Raw genomic sequence first — 19,270 nt, 5'->3', positions numbered from 1 at the left:
AAAGGCAGCGCGACGGCGGCGGTGACACAAACCCGCCAACGGACGCAATTGGCCAGACCAGCGTGGCGCAGCGGGTGGCGGCGGATCGAGCCGGCTCGAGTGCAGCCGGCCACACAACGGACACATGCCAGCCACACAATGATCGCACGCCAGCCACACACCCACGGGATGGACGAAAGGCGCTGTTGTTTGGCAAAAAGTCGTGTTTGAAAAAGACATTTACATATTGAAAGGGGGGGGCAAAGGACGCAATAGCACGGGAGAGAAAAGAAAAAAACTGGCTCCGTGCTCAAGAGCAGAGACGGCGGTCACAGACACCGACGCCCGACCAGCAACATTGTCGCCGGCGGGCAACGCCGCTGCACACCATGCGATGGTGCTAAATTAACGACCGCCGCTCACAGGACACGGCGCAGGACGGCGGATCACAGACTCCGAAGGACCGGCCATGCATCTCTTTGCGGCACACCGGGAGACGTCGGGGCAGTTTAAGCCTGGGCGTCCTTGCCGGCAATGTAGATGATGAGATCAACGACACGGTGAGAGTAGCCGTACTCGTTGTCGTACCAGGAGACGAGCTTGACGAAGGTGTCGTTGAGGGCAATGCCGGCCTTGACGTCAAAGATGGACGAGCGGGGGTCGGAGATAAAGTCGGTGGAGACGACCTCGTCCTCGGTGTAGCCGAGGATGCCCTTGAGGGGTCCATCGGCGGCCTCCTTGATGGCGGCGACGATCTCGGAGTACTTGGCGGGCTTCTGGAGCTTGGCAGTGAGATCGACGACGGAGACATCGGGGTTGGCAACACGGAAAGCCATGCCAGTGAGCTTGCCGTTGAGCTCGGGGATGACCTTGCCGACAGCCTTGGCAGCACCGGTGGAGGCGGGGATGATGTTCTGCAGCACACAAGGGGAGAGAGTGTGTGAGTGGATTGTGGCGGATGGGATGATCGATCATCGACAGCAGCAATGGCACCGTCAACAGCAGGAACCAGCAACAGAGAGAGGATGCGTACCTGGCCAGCACCACGGCCAGCACGCCAGTCCTTGCCAGAGGGACCGTCAACGGTCTTCTGGGTGGCAGTGACGGAGTGGACGGTGGTCATGAGAGCCTCAGCAATGCCGAACTTCTCGTTGATAACCTTGGCGAGGGGAGCCAGGCAGTTGGTGGTGCACGAGGCGTTGGAGAGGACCTGGATGGAGGGGTCGTACTTGTCGAGGTTGACACCTGCGGCAGAGCAAGCACACGCACGCGTCAGCAAATGCAAATGTCACAGCGGAGGAGTCGCAGCTGGCGGTGGAGGGAGGAAGGCTCGGCCAGACCCAGTTTGATTTGTGGCAGCAGCGTCGAGAAACATAGCCGCAGAGCCACAGACACACACGGCATATACTCACCGCAGACGAACATGGGGGCATCGTTGGAGGGGGCCGAGATGATGACCTTCTTGGCACCGCCAGTCAAGTGGGCAGAGGCACCAGCAGTGGTGGTGAAGACACCAGTGGACTCGACAATGTACTCGGCACCGGTGTTCTTCCAGGGGATCTCGGCGGGGTTCTTGGAGTTGTAGACGGTGATGTGGTGGCCGTTGACGATGAACTTGTCACCCTCGTGGGAGACCTCACCCTCGAAGCGACCGTGGGTCGAGTCGTACTTGAAGAGGTAGACCATGTACTCGGGGGTAATGAAGGGGTCGTTGATGGCAGTGACCTGGACCTCGGGGTGCTCGAGGGAGGCACGGAAGACGAGACGGCCGATACGACCGAAACCGTTGATACCGACTGCAGAAGCGAGCGACAGAGCGAGACGACAAGGGTCAGCGGGGGACGCTTTGCGGAGGCAACGCGGCAGAGCCAGGAGACAGGCAGATAGGGGGGATCAAGAGACATGGGGACGAAGGCGTGCGGAGCGGAAAGCCCGCGCGGCGGGGTCGGTGTTTGCGGAGCATTCGAAGAGGGCGGGGGAGGTGCAGCCACGACGAGGACAGTGGGACGAAGGGGCTGCAAGCTGCAGGTTCAGCGCTGATAGAGCCTCTCGGCAATAGTATCCAGTGGCTCTGGAACGATGCCGAGACGCTCTATCGCGCTAGATCCACAGGCTCAAAAGCCAAAGTTACGAGGGGAGATGGGCTGCTGAAAACGCGTGACAAACGGCATGGACGTGGCCAGCTGGAATGCCGGCGAGTTGGGGAAGGGCATGAACATTGCCGGAGCCAGAAGCGGCGCCGGATGAAGAATAGAGCAGAATTGTGGACGCTGATGGCGGCAGCGCGAAAGGTAGTGGGAGTACGCGAAGGAAGCAGGGGGATGGGCAGCACCCGGGAACAGATCGGCGCGAGAGGACGGGGATCTGCAAGATCTATCAAGCGGCTCGTTCCAACAGGCCGACGAGGCGATGTGCAGCAAAGCCTACCGTTGATGGTCATGGTGATGAGATGCGAACGAGAGCGATAAGAGGACTGGAGAAGATCCGCGGATGGAGAACGGAAGATGGCCGGGGGGAGAGGGCTGCTTATATCCTCGAAAACGCAAAAATCTGGCGACGAGGGTCGCGGGCGAGGCGAGGCGAGACGAGGCGAGGCGGAGCGATATGGGGCGGGACTCGCATGGGGGAGGGCTGTCAAGCAAGCCGGGGGCGTGTGTGTGTGTGCGGGCCAATCCGCAGCCGGCGACACTGCGCAGCAGGTGGGTGTGCTGTGTGTGTGGGGTGCAAGTGTGTGTAGCAACGTAGCACACAGCACACGCAGCATATCACAGTCCCAGCACTGTCGCAGCACTGTCGCAGCACAGCAGCCGCGTCTGTTCGTTATCTGAGGCGAATCAGACAGCCACGCTCTCGCCGCGCTCTCGCCTGGCCTCGCCCGGCCCTCGCTCCCCGCTCTCGCCCCTCGCACTCACCATGGCTCACGCCGCCGTCATCCCAGCACATCGACGCGGGGACTCCCTGGCAATCCTCACCGAGCCCAACCAACGACCACCGTCTGCGTCGATATCGATGTCGACGGTGATGGCGATGGCGATGGCGGTGGTCGGTGCCGGCCAATGCCCAACACCCACCGCAGCGCCCGTTCGGGAGCAGATCGGCCCTCCAGATTCACCCCCATCGCCCTGCATCCTGATCCCAGCGCGTGTGGCTTGGCCCTGTGCAAGCCTGTTCGCTCGAGATAACGACCCAGACGGATTGCTGCATGTCCAGCCCCATCGGCCAATATTGCCTTTTTGTCTCTATCGGCCCTGCCCGCCCCTTGGTGACCCCATATCTGGCTTGGATTTGAAACAAGTTGGAACAAGCACCGGGCTGCGGAGGTGCCCCCACAGCGGCACGTCGATCGATCCTGGTATCGGTCCATCGGTCCAGCCCTTCACACACCCAAATCCATCCATTCGATGCTCCATCGTCCCATCGATCCTGCGTCTGCTATCGATTTGAAATCGCGTTCGTGACAAATCGCCGCCTTCGATATGCAGATATCCAGATTGCCTGTGCTGTGTCGTCCGCCACCGATCGATCGGTCGGTCGTCGCCATGACTCCTGCGGCTCGGTAACCGGATCGCAACAGACTCGCAGGATCGCTCTCTGCCAGCGACCCGCATCTCGCCCGCCGTTGCTCCCTGGATCCACATTGTCGATGCCGGTCTTGTTCGCCAGCACCCATGCGTCCATTCATGTGCTCCACCGGCCATCCGCTTGCCCGTCCAGTCCGGGCCGGGGTGCGTCTGTGGCCCTTCCGTCCCGGGCGGCCCTGGCTCTGGCTCGCCGGGGTGAGGCTGGCCTTGTCGTCGCAGACACTTGCAGGACATGCCCGGAATCCTCCTGACATGCTTCTCTGGCGCGGCCCTGCCCGCAGACAGCATCCCGCTTGCCTCCCGCTCGTCTGTCCCCGGCCGGGCCCGCTGTCTGCCAATCTCGCCATCGTGCAGTTGAATGTCGCTGTCCTTGCCTCGGCTTGTCGTCGCCGCAACGGACATCGACGTCATTGTCGCCCAACGGGATCCTCTGTCCTGATCCTCTCCCATAAATGCTGCCATCACCCCTGCCTCCAGTTGGCGGAAATATCCCGCATAGATCCACTGGCTGGACTCCCCCCTTCGGCATACCCTCTGGATTGCGGCCCCGCCCGTTCGTCTCTCCCGTTCGTCGACCACAGTTGATGCTGCGGCATCGGCGACGGCCCACACCACCAAACTCAGTTGCCGACCAATTCGGGAGCGTGCATGCAAAGAATATCGTTTTCGATTCGAGAGAGGCAAGAGTTGGAAGAGGAAAGAAAGGAGGAGAACCAAGAGCATCGATCCAGATGAAGTGTCCCTGGGCCCATGTGTCCGGATCAGGTGCATTCCGCTGCGCCGGCAACGGCTGCCGCATTCCCTGGGTTTCTCCATGTTGCGGATCCGTTGGCAGCTTGCCCTTGAGGGCCTCTCTACACAAAGAACCTGGGCAGCCAAGCACGGCGAGCGTCAGTTGCCATTTCCATCAAGTGGCCATGTTCAGGCTGATGCAGCGGCGCCTCTGCGAGACGACTTCCTCTGCCTCCGTAACACTGCGCTCGGTCGAAGGCTGGGGATACCTACTTTTTGTTGAGCAAGAACAGAAGCAGATTCACGTTGACCTTGGCAATGTCGAACAGCGTAATGGTGTGGACGCTGTTGTACTGGTACTGCAATAGCTCCTCCAGACGCAGCTCCATTTTCTCGGGGAACTTGACGCCCATGAACGAGGCCTCGATGCTGAAGACACCAGACTCGTTCGACGAGATCGTGAGCGTAATGGCGCCGTATCTGCAGTGCCAGTGGTACCGATCAGCCGCTTGGGTCAGATGCGCAACAGCCCGCGGTCCAGCAACCGACATGTTCGCCAGCCGATTCTCTCTGCTCGTGACGTGTCTGTTATCGTCATGCAGCACTCTCCGTGGACTTCTCGGCGCCGCCTGTCCCGCAGTCTGGCTTTCCTGAGGACCACAATGAATCCACTTACTGCTTAGGCGAGTGGCCGTCGATGCCAATGAGCACGCCCTTCTTGTACAGATGGGCCGCTGTGTACTTGTACGATCCAAACTGAGGAACGCTTCCGCCGTTCTTTTGGAGCTCGCGCAGATGGTAGTATTGCTTGGAAAGGAACAGCGGTGCCTTTTTCTTGCCACTGGCGACACAGGGGAGGAGGGGATTGGTTATCAGGAATGCCGGCTTGGACACAGGGCCATCCCACAGTTGCCCGATCCTGCAGCCTTACCCCTTCTTGCTGCCCAGGTTGCCCATGCACGACTCTACATAGTCGCAGTAAGTCTTCTTCTGCTCCTCGAGATACACGGCCTTTTGCTCGAGGTTGGAGAGGGTTCGATTCAGGGACTGGAGCTCGCGCTTCCTTTGGATCCTCATCTTGTGCTTGTTGATCATGTCCTGATTGCACATACACGGGCATCGGCAAACAGACGAGCCCAAATATCAGCAGCTATGTGAGCGAAACCGCCAGCAGGCCCGATGCCACAGGTGCGGACATGAGCAAGATCCTCCAGAGTATCCCAGACAACCAGACAACCAGACAACCAGACAACCAGTTTTAACCTTGGCAATCAGATTCAACATGTCCTGATACCCGTTTTCCTTGGTGACCTTCTGCTCGGCCTCGAGCTTGGCCATGTTCTCGAGGGCCTTTCGCTTGAGCTGAGAGAATGTCATGCTGCAGATGACCAAGACACGGACCACCAGTCGTGAGAGGCAAAGGAGGCATCAGCAGCAGTTTGGCAAGCACATCCAGTCCCTGTCAACGTGTTCCCTCCCTGTTCGCACAAGTTCACTCAAAGGCCATCGCCTGGAGCCGCTATGCATATTCCGCCGCCCTACTTACGGGTTGCCATCGGGGCCCTTGTACAGCGCCGGACTGATCGGCCCAAAGACCGTGATGCTACCAGGGGAGAGGGCATCTCGGGACGGCGACAGGGTTTCTTTGGTGTCCTTGGTCGCCAGAGTATCTCTGGATCCGTAGATCTCGCCGGCCGAGCCGACAGCCTTGGACTCGATCTTGCTGGCCTTGGCTATATCCATCCTCACGACCTCGGCAAACTGCTGCTCTTCCTTCTCGGTCACGGCGGCTTCGAGAATGTCGAGGATGTTCTTGCCACTCTGAACGCGGAGAATTGTGAGAACCATACGCTTGGTCTCTGAGAGCAAGTGCTTGAGTTTGACATTCTCGGTCGCTGCAGCAGGCAGAGAGTGGAAGGGAATGACAGAGGTTAATCCTGCCAGGTCAGATATGAACGCACCCAGAATCATAGGCAGCCGCAATATGCACCCCACCCCCCAAGACTAGCCGCTCAGTCACGGTCGACCATCGCCATTCCTGACCCTTCAGCGAGATACACACATTCAAGCTTGGCAAACCGGTTGACGAGCACAAGCGCCAGCTCGTTTCCGGGAACCTCCTTGCCCTCGGGAACAGGCGGAGGCGTGCCGAGATCGCCCAGGATCTGGCGGATGGGGTCGCTTTTCTCGGGAGCCTGAGAAATCAATATTAATCATGAGAACAATTCATGGATGGAGCCACCAGAGGCAGTATCCGAGCCCGTCGCATAATGCGCGACAAGTTCGTTGCGGCTCTTTGCAATATCTCAGACCCAATATTGAGTCGCTGCAGGTCAGAAACGCAGGTGGGCGCTGCACCGCAAGTATGTGGAAAGCGGGAACGACCATCTCCAAACTTACGATATCGTCGAGATTGTCGTAGATGGCTCGATGGATCTGCAGAATCTCGTTCGGGGAGATGTAGATCGTCGGCTTCTGGGCCGCATTGATGTCCATGTACTCATCGATGCTGAAGTACTCCTCGGCCGACTGCACATTGGCCACTGGTGATGGGACAAGTTAGTGGGGCGCAATTCACGGTGATAAGGCAAGGAAACGCTTCCATCGACTGATTGATTGATTGATCAAGTACCCGACTGCGCCATCGCCATACCATCTCGAACAAACTGCGAGAACCGCTTTCCAGAGTTGCAGATGTAGATCTTGAGCCCGCTCGACTCGTCCAACTCGGCCGGCTTTGCCACTGCAATCTGGTGCAGCGTCTTGGCGACCTCGGCGAGATTCTTTCGCTGGATGGGCGTGATCGCGGACTCGATCACATCGAACGCCTCGGGTGCTCTGGAGAACCACCGCAGATTCAGATACGATACCGAGGACACCGAAACCACAGTCAGCCAAGGCTCCGAGATGGAAAGACAGTGCGGCCTGTCATCCGCCAAGTCATAGATACCACCGCTCGATACCACCGCTCGATACCACCGCTCGATACCACCGCTCGACGCCGATTGCTGCCACTCACACAATGACGGGATTCATGTAGCGATAGTAGACCAGGTTTCCGACAATGCGGTTGATCTCCTCTTCCTGGTTCGGGAACTTTGATCGCATGGCCTCCTTCATCTGGGAGGCAATGTTCCGGATGCCGTATGGCATGGCCTTGATGGACGAGAAGATGGCTTCGAGGAACTTGGAGGTGATCTCCTGAAGTTTTGCCGTTCCTGTGAGATCAGAAAGGTCAGTCATGTGGACAATGGCGCACTCGGTAGCCTCTCCCCCCCCACCACCACCACCGATATCACCATCACCGGTGCGGCCGCAGCAACGGTCACAGTCGGAATGCATAGACAGAGATGCTAGTCATGTAGCCCGCGCTTCCATATAGAGTTACGTACGAGTCTCGCGGAGGTTCTTGACCTCAGGATCTGCGGCCGCTTGCTGGACAGTTACGTCGTATGGGCGCTTGCTCTTCTCCCCGGAAATGACTTCCTCCTCACGAATCAAGAACTTGTAGATCTGGGACCCGGCAGCGAATCAGTGCACCCCATCGAACAAGCCATCAGCTACTGATTCAACCACTCCGCTCCGCTCTCCCACCCAGCCCCTTGCAACAATCGATCGTGATTCCAATTGTGAAGCAGGCAGCAGACGCGTGACAGTGCCATACCGTGATGGGGTCAAGCTCGAGATCGAGGTTGTTGTCCTTGATGACGAGGTTGACGAGAGGCTGGAGGAGCTCTCTCAAAAACTGTCTCTCCTTGGCACCTCTGGACACATCCGTGCGCACATACAGTCGAGATTGTAAGTGATGGCACATTCCCTGGCTCACGGTCACAATTGAGCATGCACGTGCATTCGTGGCAGACGTGGATGATCTCGGGTGGAAAGCAGTCGACCCGCATCAGCACCGGGGTGGGAGAGCATGTGATTACCGGATGTAGTTCATCACCAGCTTGATGAACAGAGGATTGGAGCGCCAAAACTCGCCAATCTCTGTGATCTCCTCGACTTCGATTTTGATCGAGTTCTGGATGAAGGCGACCAGAACATGTCCGTCGTCAGCAACAGCGCGTCGTCAGCAGCAGAGAAAAGCCGGAATGGACTCCACGTTTAGATCCGCGCCGATTATCCTGCGGAACTACTCGTTTGCATGCCTGTTGCTCTCTGTAGACACGGTCCACGTTTGTCTCTCTGGCCACAGCATCCACGCACAGTCGGTCAGCGTACCTTGATCAGATTGAGGAGCAGGTACTCCTCGCGCGGGTTCTGTGCGTATCCGTAGAGGGACAGCGTCACCTGTTCCAGGAACTTGGTCACCGACCCGCCGCTCTTCTTGTTCATCAGGAACATGGTGGAAGACAGGTAGTGGGGCTGGGTCTGCAGCAGGTGGAAGAGATGGCCATAGTTTTCGAGCCGCTTGCGCGTTTCCTTGTCCATTTTCTTGAACGAGAACGTCGGGGTTGCCTCCATCGCCAGATCGTTGAGAGACTTGGCCTTCATTTTCTTGGAGGTGAGATGCGCGACTTCTTCGAGCGAGATTCGGTTCTTGACCAGCAGCGCGATCTTGATGTCCAGCTCGTTGACCTCCTGCTCCATCTGCAAGGTCTCTCGGATCTTTTTGATGACCAGCTGCCGGAGACCCTCGATATCTGGGCAGCAGCAGGAATGTGTCATGAGTCGGCACGCCAGTTTGGCTTGATTGCTGGCACTGGAGGAAAGGGCAGTACATCGACTCTGGTGCTCGAGTTCGGCCGACAGGCACGGACCGGATCTTCATGCTTTCCAGTTAGTTTTAGTGCAGGCAAGAAGCCCATCAGTTTTGACCTACCCATCTCCTCCTCAAACTCATTTTCGGTGTCTTCCAGAAGATGTAAGAACTCTTGGACAACCTTGAGGTTCGGATTGTTGAGCGAGGCTGTGGTCAAATATGGCGATTCGCGGTGAGTGCCCGGTGCTGCACTTCTAGATCATTGCCCCCAATTGCCTCCGCTGCTCGGCACCCTTAGCCTGGCTCGCTCCGCCAGCATCCAACCTAGTGACTTGTAGGCCTTCTGGACGTGCTTGGAGCGCCACAAGGCCTGCATCTTGACAATCTCATTCAGATGGCTCTTGTAGAACTGTTGTCGCTTCAAGAACTCCTCGCGGTCCTTTCTTCCACGGATAATGGCTTGCAGCTGCAGACAGGCACGAGGTTCCCCCCCCCCAAATATGATGCTTTCAGATAAGACAGCCCAGAGCCCGTTCGCCGTTCTCGACTAGTGCAGACGCAGCGTACTCTCAGTCCCAGACGTCCGTCGCTCCTACCTTCACAATGATCGGCGTGATGCCTTCCAGGCGGGCCTTGTGGCGATTGTGCTCGATGCGACCCATCCTCATTCGCAGCAAGCTCTGGATCTTGACAATGCTCTTTTCATTGTCTTTGAAGTACTGAAGTCGCTTCTGGTAGCGCTTGCGTTCCAGGTGCATGCGAGCCTGGGCCTGGCAGGACACGATATTCGCAAGGCGCTTGCGCTCGGCCTCCTTCATGCGTTTGGCGCGCTGGCGTGCGAGGAATCCGCGAACAGCCGCCTGGCATTTGATCACAGCGGCTTCATTTTCGCTGAAGAACTGGAAGCGCTCTAATGAAGAGATGGCCGATAGAGGCATCGAACGGACCCATCACGGGAGCATCCTGGGTGAGTCAAAGTTCATGAAGCAAGCTGTGCAGGAAAAAATGTCGAGGACGAGCCCTGCGCAATTCTGCTGGCAAAATGGACCATGTCGCTATGACAGAGCCGGCGACAGCCTTACTCTCTTCTTCGGTGGGCTCGACGTGCTTGAGCTCGTCGGCGAGGGCCTGTCCAATATTGCCAAACTGAGGCATGTTGACGCCCGACTGCTCGAGCGACTGCTGCGTGGCATCGAGTTCCTCCTCTACAAAGCATTGTTAGGGTGAGTTGGGGGATTGATCATCCGCCATCGAGTGATCCAATGGCACCGAGACGATGGTCTACTGCACCTGTGAAGGTCAGCTTGCCGAGGAGATCCTTGATTTTGGGTGCCAGTCCCTTCTTGGCCAGATAGTGACTGTTTTGGAGAGTCGGCCGGTCACTGCGAGCGTTCCTTGCTTGACTCGCCCACTAACGCGATGCAAAGGATCGCCGGCCTTACCTGAGCGCATGGATGCAGTAAATCACCTTGGGGATGTTCTTCTTGTCGTACAGATCCGTGGTCTCGAATATAAAGACCTACGACCCATCCACAGCCCCGCGTCAGTAATCCCATGGGACGCAGCGCTGCCGTAGCGACGAAGGCATGGCGCATACGACCCGAGGTTACTCTATCATTCGCAAGCCAACAGCGAGACTCTCCCATGGGCTTCAAAGTAAGCCACATCCATGACTCGTGCATCGCGCATATCCAGACCTCGGGAAGGCCAACTTTCCGCATGGCGTCAAAGAGATAGTTGATGTTATCCGAGTGTCGATACTGAAGCTTGGTGCGATCCTGTAGGTACCAATGCCGATTCAATATCTCCGCCAGGCGGGGTTCCCTCCCACGCTCTACAACGCTCTGTTGGACGGACAATTGCCGCGTTGCCTGGGGAATGGCCCACGACGCCCTCCGCACCTCAAAGATCTTCTTCACGACGCTCGGGCAAAAGAACTTTGCCAGACGAGCAAGCGCGATGCCGTTTCGCAGCTCCTCGTCGAGTTGGCCGATATCGCCGAGCTTGTCCTTGACGCAAGCCTCGATCCATCTGCGCATTCCCGTGTCGAGATTGCATCCCCGCAAGAAGCGAGGAATGAGAGCATAGGAGGAGAAAGGAGCCATCAGCACACAAACGATAGTCACATATGCTTGGGGCTTTACAAGGGGGGGGGAAGCGCCGGTCACGGCATTTACTCTTTGGCCTCGCCGACGTGGCAGAGGTATTCGTAGGCTTGCAGATTTTGTCGCTCGCGGTCCATCCAGGATTCATCCTTGCCGTCCGCGACGCCCTGCTTCTTCTGAAGCTTGAGGCGGCCATCCCTGTGGGTAACTGCAGGAGGTGAAGCCAGCATGGACGGTGTCGGTGAGCATGGTCGAAGCAAAACCCGGCCGTCGTCAGCGCAAGGGCATTGAGGGCCCCAGAGATCGCCGTGCTCGGGAGGATGTATCGCGCATGCAGGTGTGCAATCGCATCGCATCGCATCCGTGCAAGCGTGAGTTTACATGCCACCTGGACTGCAGAACCCACCACCGTCCTCGGAGGCACCAACTTCAACGTTCATTTTTCCTGTAATCTCTTGCACGTCCGCTCGGAGCACTGGATCAGCCGAGACGTGTTTTTGTGGCCCTTCGGATAGCGAAGCTCTTCAGAATCAAAGGACAGAGATTTGTCGTGGCGAAACGACTGCTGGCATGAGCGATCATTCGGGATGAGCTGGCGACTCTTCTCGATTGCCAGCCCGGAAAGCGTCCGGAAAGCGCCTGGAATCATGTCTGTTCGACGCGTGGGAGAAAGGTAGGAAGACGAGACGACCCACCCCCAACCAACCAACCAACCAGCCAGCCAGCCAACCACGACGCAGATCAGGACAATTCCGGCCTTGCCGCCCCCTCCGCTCGGATCAAAAGGAAAACCCTCGAAAGTCTAGGCACGCCAGAGAGAGAGAGGGTGCTATGCAGGTGTCGGTACCTTGGGCCAGGTCTTGGGGGGGGAGTCGGCGTGAGCGGCTCGTGGGCGATTCTGGTAAGCGTCGACAGAGAAACCAGCCGCCCTGCAGCCGCCCACGTCGGTTTCTGCTGCAGCGGGCCCTGCTTGCAGGCATCACGTGCAGGAGCTGCTCGCATCGAAAGCGAAACGCTGTGTCTGTGAGGGCGCTGGAGAATCCCGCCAATTCTGAGCCGGGGGGGGGCGAGAGGAGGTCGACCAGAGGCGGGAATCTGTTCGTGGGAAACGGTTGGGCACACGACCCAAGGACGGCATCAACGGTCGGATGCGATCGGCCATGGATGCAATTGGCCATGGATGTGGGTGCGGCACAAGCGAAGGATTCCAGAACTGGCTACAGGTTGCGGGACGGCCATCCGCGACGAGTACATTGGGATGGCCTTGATGAGCAGAAGGTCGATCAACATGCCGGCGGCCCTGGCGAGGCTTGTTTGAAATGAAGGCGAGACTGTGCATCCCATTTCTCTGGCCTCAGCGACCCAAGCCTGCTGATTCGTAGTCCCCGGCGGACAGCCGATGGGTTTGCACTCCGGTCTTTGTTGCCATTTCAGTGATTTGGCTGAGTTCAGGAGCATCATCTCGAATATACAGGTTGATCTCCTGCGGCGACGATCGACTGACATTGACTGTGATACTGGTGTGTGCATGCACTCGAACTTTGGACAGCTCCATGTGCTCTCGGCATCAAGGTTGTTGGGCCGAGCGAATGACTCTGCATCCGGTCTCGTTGGACACATTGCTTGATCATGGTGGCGACGGATGGTGTGTATTCAGGACCCAGACAATGACAACGATGGCACAGAACAGTGTTCCGTTTTGTTTTAGGACGCTGCATCAGCGACTGGACTCGAGTCTCATGCACCACAGCTCCAGATACGGCGTGCGGGAATATTCGAATGCCTGCGGCACCAGGGCCAAGTCGATCTGGGTCCAGACAATGGTACACCCCAGCTCGTCCTCCATGGCGGCGTTCCATGCCTCCAGGGTCTCAAACAAAAAGTCGTACGCCGGCGCAACAATCTCAACCGTAAAGTTGATGCGTCTTTCCAGCGCCAAGAACAGCACCCGCTCGCAGCCTTTGGGTGGAGCTGCCAACAGAGCGTGGATGCGGGTGACGAACGCAAAGGTGACATGATCGTCGTAGATGATATCGGCTGCTAGGACAATCGAGCATTCTTGCCGGAACCGGTCGGCGTCCGAGTGTGTCCACGCATAGCGCCGACAACTTTCTGAGGCTCGGGATGTTCCCGTCTCATCTTCGGATGCTGAGACGAGCGGCGACTTGCGAGGGTACCAGAGAAGCGCATCGTCGTTGGTAAAATCCAGCTCACGAACCGAGACCCCGTCGCCGACGCTGTTGGCCTCGGCATTCAGAGCAATCAGATCGAGAATGCCATGCTCGCCTAGGTCGGTTGAGAACACTTCTTTGGCTCCAACGACGGCGGAAACGATCGAGACGAGGCCTGTCCCTGCCCCGAGTTCCAGCACCGTCTGGTTGTGGAATAGGGAGGCGTTGGCCAGGATATAGTCTGCCAGAACCAGGGCGCCGACCCACACCTGGAGGCCGACCCGATCCAGGGCCGTGGCGAGACAATGCTGGATCGATACAGAGACAGCACCGGCGCTCTCGCAGGTTCGGCCTTGGAAGACGGTGGTCTGTGGGTCGCTGGATCGGATTCCGACTGCCCAGGGCTTGATGTGGATATCGGACAGGACCACATCATCGCCGTCGTCGCCGTCGTCGCTGCTGCTGTCGCTGGCACGTTCTTCGGACCGATCGCCTTTGATTGTCGGCGGCGAGGGCATTGTGCTGGACGTATGGGCCGAGGTATCTTTCGACATTGCCGGGGCCGGATGCCCTTTGGTATCGATCGGGTCGATCAGCGTCGATCAGCGTCGATCCGAACTGCACCGGAGCAAGAGCTGGTCCAGGGAGCCGTGAGGGCCGCCGTAACACAATGTGGCGCAGCACAGACCACGTGCCACATGCCTCGCCCATCTCGTCTCGTCGTCGCTGTCGCCGGCATCGCCCTGGCCAGAATACACCATCGCCGCGAACCATGTCGCAGAGCAACCTCGGATACGGCCTGAATCTGAGAAAAAAGACGCCGTTTGGCCAGGGCGCCGCCGCTCGCTCGTCTGTGGCGAAGCCATCGGGCTCGTCGTTTGCGCCGATCTCGCTCAAGCGCAACATCAAGACCAACGCGGCCTTCAAAAACGATGATGATGATGATGACGAAGAAGAGGGCGACGTTGCCATCACCGAGCTGTCGTCGGCACCAAAGTCTCTCCGGGACGCTGCGTCCATATCCCAGAGCGCCGCCAAGACTGTCAATAAGGAGCTGAGGGCCGTCTACAAGCAGCAGGAAAAGATTGCCGAGGAGGCCCAGAGGAAGGCGATCGAGCTCGATGCAACGGTCTTTGACTATGACACAGTATACGATCAGATCAAGCAAGAGCGGGATCGCAAGAAGATCGAGAGTCGTGGCAACAGCAAGAAGGTGCAGATCGCAGTCACAGACGCCCGCTGTCTCGTTGCCTCGGCCCACTCGCCCATGCACTCGCGAATGCTGACATGCTCCTGTATCTGTTCATCGACACCCACTCCCTGCCGAACGCAAACGACTTGCAGCCCATATATATGGAGGCATTCTTCAAGGCGGCCGCTCAACGCAAGCTCGACCGCGAACAAGCCGAGGAGCGCAAAGTCCAAAAGGAGCGCGAGGCCGAGGGCGAAGAGTTCCAGGACAAGGAAAAGTTTGTCACTGGCGCATACAAGCAGAAGCAGGAAGAGCTGCGGCGGCTCGAGGAAGAGGAACGGAAGCGCGAAGGTGAGGCGGCATATCGCCATTGTTGATGAGACATCCATCGAGCAGTCTACGTGCGACTAGTGGGGCTGGATGGATGGAACTGGTAGCAGGAGAAGATAGCCCCGTGGGCAGCCATTGGTTCCACCGCACGGAACGCTGACGATTGAGTGGGCCTTGGCGGTGGACTCCAGAGGCCGAAAACAAGCCGGCGACACAAGAGGACATGGCGGAATTCTACCGACATATGCTCCACCAGACCGCTCGGGCAGCGGTGATGCCGTCCGACTCTGCGAAAGCAGTACAGCCAGCCACGGGCCAGCCAGATTCCGCAGCGTCCAAAATCGAGGACGAAAGCAATGGCGATGTCGAACGCAACGAACGACTCAAGCTTGCAGCTGCAGCTGGCGTGGCTATCAATGACTCGGACGAAGTCGTCGATAAGCGTGATCTGCTGTTTGCCGGTCTCAATGTCTCGAAAAAGAAGCTCAAGGCCATCGAGGACGAAAGGCAGCAGGCAATCGAGGCCCGGCTCGAGGCCGAACAAAAGCGACAGGAAGAACTCAAGATACGCAAGCAGGAGGAGGAGCGGCGCCGAGTTGCTCGCGAACAGGCCGCTCGATCGCGTGAGCTCCTGCAGAAGCAAAAGGAGGAGATGGAGGCGGAAGAGAAGAAGCGCAAGGAACAGGAGCGTGTGGAGATCCGCGAGAAGCTGGCCCGCAAGGCGACCGAGGAGACTGTCTCGGACGCTCGCGCACGATACCTGGCCCGCCGGAAGCAGGCCTCGAAAAAGAGCGACGATAGCGGCGACAGCGAGTAATTGCGGGGCGGCTGTAGCGCAACAGAGACGGCATGGGACATGGAGGCACTTGAACACGGCTGAGGGCTTTGCGTGGGCCTCAATCCCGCACCATGGCTGTGTGCGATTCCCAGGCACTCCATAGGTGGACATGTGCAGCCACCATGCTGATTCTGCATCGCTTGAGCATTCCCAGGCCTGTGAGCCGGGTTGGCGGCCAGACTCGGGCCGGGTCGGGTCGGTCGCCTGTGTGGGCTTCCTCGATGTCTGGCTTGATTCTGTCGCTGAGCACCCCAGCACTCCATCGCCTCGTCGCCTCATCGCCTCGTCACTCCGCCGCCCACCCATCAACTACAATGGCCGACAACGACCCCGACGCACCCGTGGACGAGCAGCAGGTTCCTCAAGATGACGCTCTGCTCGCGGCAGACGCCCCCACGAGCGATGCACCTGCCGAATCCTCCAACTTGCCCGAGGGCGAGGCCACGGACATTCCCCCTGGCGACGAGGACAAGGCCCGAGATTACTCGGCCATGAGAAATGCGTTCATGGAGGCGTCGTCCGTCGTGCCAAAGTCGGCGGCGCCAGGAGCGCTGACGGCCGAGCTCGTTGGGCAGAACCTCAGTCTGCTGGCCAGGACCGGCAACGGCCTCAACCATGCATACACGCGTCTGGAGATCCACAACAAGGACATCACAAATCTCGACATTCTCGAAAACTACCCGCATCTGCGCTATCTGGTATGCGAGACGCGGGAGGAAGGGCTCCCGCGAGCCAGATGAGTGGAAGAGCGGCTTCGCGATGGGTACACCTCGTGGCTGGGCGTGCTGCCGGGGTTGGTCTGGGTTGTTTGCAACTCCCAACCAGCAGAGAAGTAACTCCGTATGCGTGCCGGCTCTGTCGCTGCTGCTGCTGGCCATCGACCCGGTGGCTAGGATATGTCCGACAACCGCATCTCCGACATCGACGCTCTGTCGTCGCTCGAGTATCTTCTCTCGCTGGATCTGCACAGCAACAGCCTCCGCGTCATCCCGGCAGCGATCGACAAGAGAAAGTACCTCCAGCAGGCCAACTTTGCCAAAAACTCCATCGAGCGCATCGATGTGGTATCCTGGCCGATGCTGGGATGGCTGAATATCTCGGGTAAGACTCGTGTCGCCTTGGATCTCGTCGCCGGCAGTGTATCAACAATGCAGACGGGCTGCTGACAATGCACTGCCCAACCATCGCCAACCGCGGGCAATGCTCAACAGAGAACCAGCTTACGGTTCTGAACCTCGAAGAGTTCAGCGAGCTTGTTCACCTCGAAGCCCGTCTCAACAAGCTGACCCATACCTCTGGAATCCGAGCACCCAAGGTCCAGCGGATGTACTTGGTATGTGCGTCGTCGTCCGGGTGTTGATGGGGTCTGGACCCGTCGCTGCTCGTTGCGCGTTTGGCACTGACGTCCAGCGCTGTTTCGATGTGTCCGGTGTGTCTGGTGCGTTCGGTGTATCTGGTGTGTCCGACAGGCACAGAACCAGATCAGGCACCTCGTCGATCTGGACGACAAGCCCAATCTCATTTTGCTGCATCTGCGCGAGAACTTTATCGAGACTCTCGACGGAATCAACGAGAATCTCAAGTCACTCTCGTATCTCAATCTCCGGTGAGTCCACGACTGCCGCGTGCTCTTTCTCGGCTACTGAAGCACAAGCATCACAGCCCGGCTGTGGGTATCAAGCCAGACACATCCCATTTACATGATTGTTGCCTCTTGTCTGTGTGTGGGGACGCTGTGAGCACTTCAGAGGCAATCGCATTAGTTCTTTTGACCAAATCGACCACCTCGCGGTCCTTCCAAATCTCAAGTCGCTGAGCTTGGTCGGTGCGTATCGTCGGCTCTGTCCAGAGTACAGCAAGCAGCAACAGCCACGGCCATCAGCACTCTGACCGTGCTCCCTGACCTTCCGTCCCCTGCTTGTCGACCCTGCCCATCCCAGAAAACCCTATTACTGAGCTGCCCAACTACCGCCTGGAGATTATCATGCGCCTCAAGAAGCTCGAGCGCCTGGACAAAGATCCCGTCACTGAGGACGAGCGCGAGGAGGCAGAACAGGTAATCGTCCATGCCGGTCGCCCGGTCCCGCGGTGGTGCGGCAGCCGCCTTGACATGCGATTGACACTGCTACAATCCCATTTGCGCTTCCTGATCGATCAACCAATCGACCACAGTACCATCTGCAGCTCGAGAAAGCCCGGAAGGACGCCGAGGATGTACACGAAGATGCCGCCGAGGAGGATCATTGATCGCCCTCGGCAGTCGTAGCACTTCCAAAATGACCAAATTGGCACAGCTTCCGACCATCGCCAAGCAGCAGCGGGTACCCTTGCAGCTTGTGGGGTCGCCGATTGGCATCAAAGCCGATGTATCCGCTCATCTGAAATACACCGACGGAGCACGCCTGGCCGATGTACATCAGCAGTAGCTGTATTCCGCCATGCATGGCCAGCTCATACAGATCAAGTGTCGTATTGCGTTCCCGGGCTCATCCATGCCGGGCTGGGGTGGGTGCGATCCAGGTTGAATGCATGTCAACATCGGTCCCGGCTCTACCGAGGTGCAGCGAGAGAGGGGCGAATGAATAATCGGCGAATGGAAAGAGTACATATGCAGGGATGTAGGAAGGGAGGGGAGAGGGCGAGGGCATGGCCGGCGACATCTTGGCAATACAGGCCATGCGGATCCAGCGATCCGCTAGTTCTCCTCTGTTTCCCGGATGGCCTTCATTCGTCGGTTGGAGATCAGGTTGTTGTTGGCCGGGGCCGAGTCCAGAACCTGGCTCTTGATTTCGTCAACACCGGGCTTGCCGTTGATCTTGCCGCTGAGGATGTCGAGCAGCTCGGTCTGGCGGGACTTGGCCAGCCCGCTGACAAAGTCTTCGTATCGGGTCGGGTTGAGGACCTCGAGCTTGCCGATGGAGAGGCCGCGGTCGAAGCAGGCATCAATCTTGGCGTCCAGGTTCGAGTACGAGACAAAGTCAGCCGAGGCGTAGTAGAGATACAGGAGCTCCTCCAGGCGGCGCTCCTTGTTGTGGTTGTGCAGAGCCAGATGGTTTTCGAAACGCTTCTGGCGACGCTTGGTAATGAACTCGGCCCACTGGCTGTCGAGCTTGTCGTGGTCAATGTCACTCGTACTGGTGCTGGCCTTGGCCGGGGTCTTGGACAGGACCTCGTCGACGGCGGTCCGGGTGTTGGTGTACTTTTCGATCTCGAGAGAGCGCTCCTGTTTGAACTTGACAATGTCCTCCTGGATCTCGAGCTGGCGCTCCAGCTCCTTTGCGGCTTTCAGCTTCTTCTGCTCTTCTTCCTTATTCTTGCGCGCCAGATACTCCTGGTGATACTGCAGCCGGAGCTTCTTCATCTGCTCTTTGAACTGCGTCCTCGGGTGGACGATCCGCAGCGAGGCCGGGTCCGCGAGCCTGGGGAGCGACGACGAGAACGAGCGGATCATGGCCGATCGCGGCAGAACGCACGGTCCTGCGATCGCGGCGAATGCCGATGCCGAGCGTGCAGACATGGTGTGGATGTGGCGGGTCCTGGACGAGCGATGCTGGCGGATGCGGGGAGACTCGGATGGGCCGCGGCGGTAGCTTGGGCTGGCGGACGGGCGGGCGCTGTGGGCTGGGGGCGGCGATGA

The 19,270-nt window shown here is 58.4% G+C and overlaps 6 protein-coding genes across 6 annotated transcripts; 2 read left to right on the top strand and 4 right to left on the bottom strand.

Annotated features, from left to right (window-relative positions):
• Window positions 1-185: 185 nt before the first annotated feature.
• On the bottom strand, window positions 186-2,563 carry BJ171DRAFT_511326 (uncharacterized protein). Its single transcript, XM_053111563.1, has 4 exons — window positions 2,407-2,563; window positions 1,392-1,775; window positions 1,013-1,224; window positions 186-893 (listed from the first exon to the last, which is right to left on the bottom strand). Exons 1-4 carry the CDS (start codon window positions 2,417-2,419, stop codon window positions 489-491), a joined length of 1,014 nt encoding a protein of 337 aa, XP_052965012.1. The 5' UTR covers window positions 2,420-2,563; the 3' UTR covers window positions 186-488.
• Window positions 2,564-4,053: 1,490 nt separating this feature from the next.
• BJ171DRAFT_460734 (uncharacterized protein) lies at window positions 4,054-11,332 on the bottom strand (the record flags this gene model as incomplete). The annotated part of the gene is made up of 23 exons (XM_053108455.1): window positions 4,054-4,427; window positions 4,566-4,772; window positions 4,969-5,133; window positions 5,224-5,390; window positions 5,556-5,670; window positions 5,839-6,187; window positions 6,355-6,487; window positions 6,693-6,835; window positions 6,946-7,130; window positions 7,312-7,510; window positions 7,685-7,805; window positions 7,957-8,056; window positions 8,222-8,316; window positions 8,517-8,938; window positions 9,118-9,204; window positions 9,322-9,463; window positions 9,594-9,794; window positions 10,060-10,202; window positions 10,288-10,355; window positions 10,440-10,516; window positions 10,695-10,775; window positions 10,899-11,028; window positions 11,175-11,332. 23 exons carry the CDS (start codon window positions 11,330-11,332, stop codon window positions 4,415-4,417), a joined length of 3,501 nt encoding a protein of 1,166 aa, XP_052965011.1. The 3' UTR covers window positions 4,054-4,414.
• A 1,400-nt stretch (window positions 11,333-12,732) lies between these two features.
• On the bottom strand, window positions 12,733-13,887 carry BJ171DRAFT_511319 (uncharacterized protein). The gene has a single exon (XM_053111562.1). It carries the CDS (start codon window positions 13,825-13,827, stop codon window positions 12,820-12,822), a length of 1,008 nt encoding a protein of 335 aa, XP_052965010.1. The 5' UTR covers window positions 13,828-13,887; the 3' UTR covers window positions 12,733-12,819.
• Window positions 13,888-14,013: 126 nt separating this feature from the next.
• BJ171DRAFT_600384 (coiled-coil domain-containing protein 55-domain containing protein) lies at window positions 14,014-15,742 on the top strand. Its single transcript, XM_053115008.1, has 3 exons — window positions 14,014-14,486; window positions 14,618-14,816; window positions 14,987-15,742. Exons 1-3 carry the CDS (start codon window positions 14,046-14,048, stop codon window positions 15,610-15,612), a joined length of 1,266 nt encoding a protein of 421 aa, XP_052965009.1. The 5' UTR covers window positions 14,014-14,045; the 3' UTR covers window positions 15,613-15,742.
• Window positions 15,743-15,947: 205 nt separating this feature from the next.
• On the top strand, window positions 15,948-17,880 carry BJ171DRAFT_600383 (uncharacterized protein; the record flags this gene model as incomplete). The annotated part of the gene is made up of 7 exons (XM_053115007.1): window positions 15,948-16,331; window positions 16,527-16,734; window positions 16,845-16,966; window positions 17,103-17,239; window positions 17,382-17,458; window positions 17,574-17,689; window positions 17,806-17,880. The coding sequence occupies 7 exons, from the start codon at window positions 15,948-15,950 to the stop codon at window positions 17,878-17,880; spliced, it is 1,119 nt and encodes a 372-aa protein (XP_052965008.1).
• Window positions 17,881-18,328: 448 nt separating this feature from the next.
• BJ171DRAFT_583412 (uncharacterized protein) lies at window positions 18,329-19,084 on the bottom strand (the record flags this gene model as incomplete). Its single annotated transcript, XM_053114244.1, has 1 exon — window positions 18,329-19,084. The coding sequence occupies one exon, from the start codon at window positions 19,082-19,084 to the stop codon at window positions 18,329-18,331; it is 756 nt and encodes a 251-aa protein (XP_052965007.1).
• Window positions 19,085-19,270: the final 186 nt, after the last annotated feature.

This window comes from Polychytrium aggregatum (genome assembly GCF_025602895.1).
Source record: "Polychytrium aggregatum strain JEL109 chromosome Unknown BJ171scaffold_27, whole genome shotgun sequence".
Classification (NCBI taxonomy): domain Eukaryota; kingdom Fungi; phylum Chytridiomycota; class Chytridiomycetes; order Polychytriales; genus Polychytrium; species Polychytrium aggregatum.
This window is presented reverse-complemented; position numbering and strand designations above follow the sequence as displayed.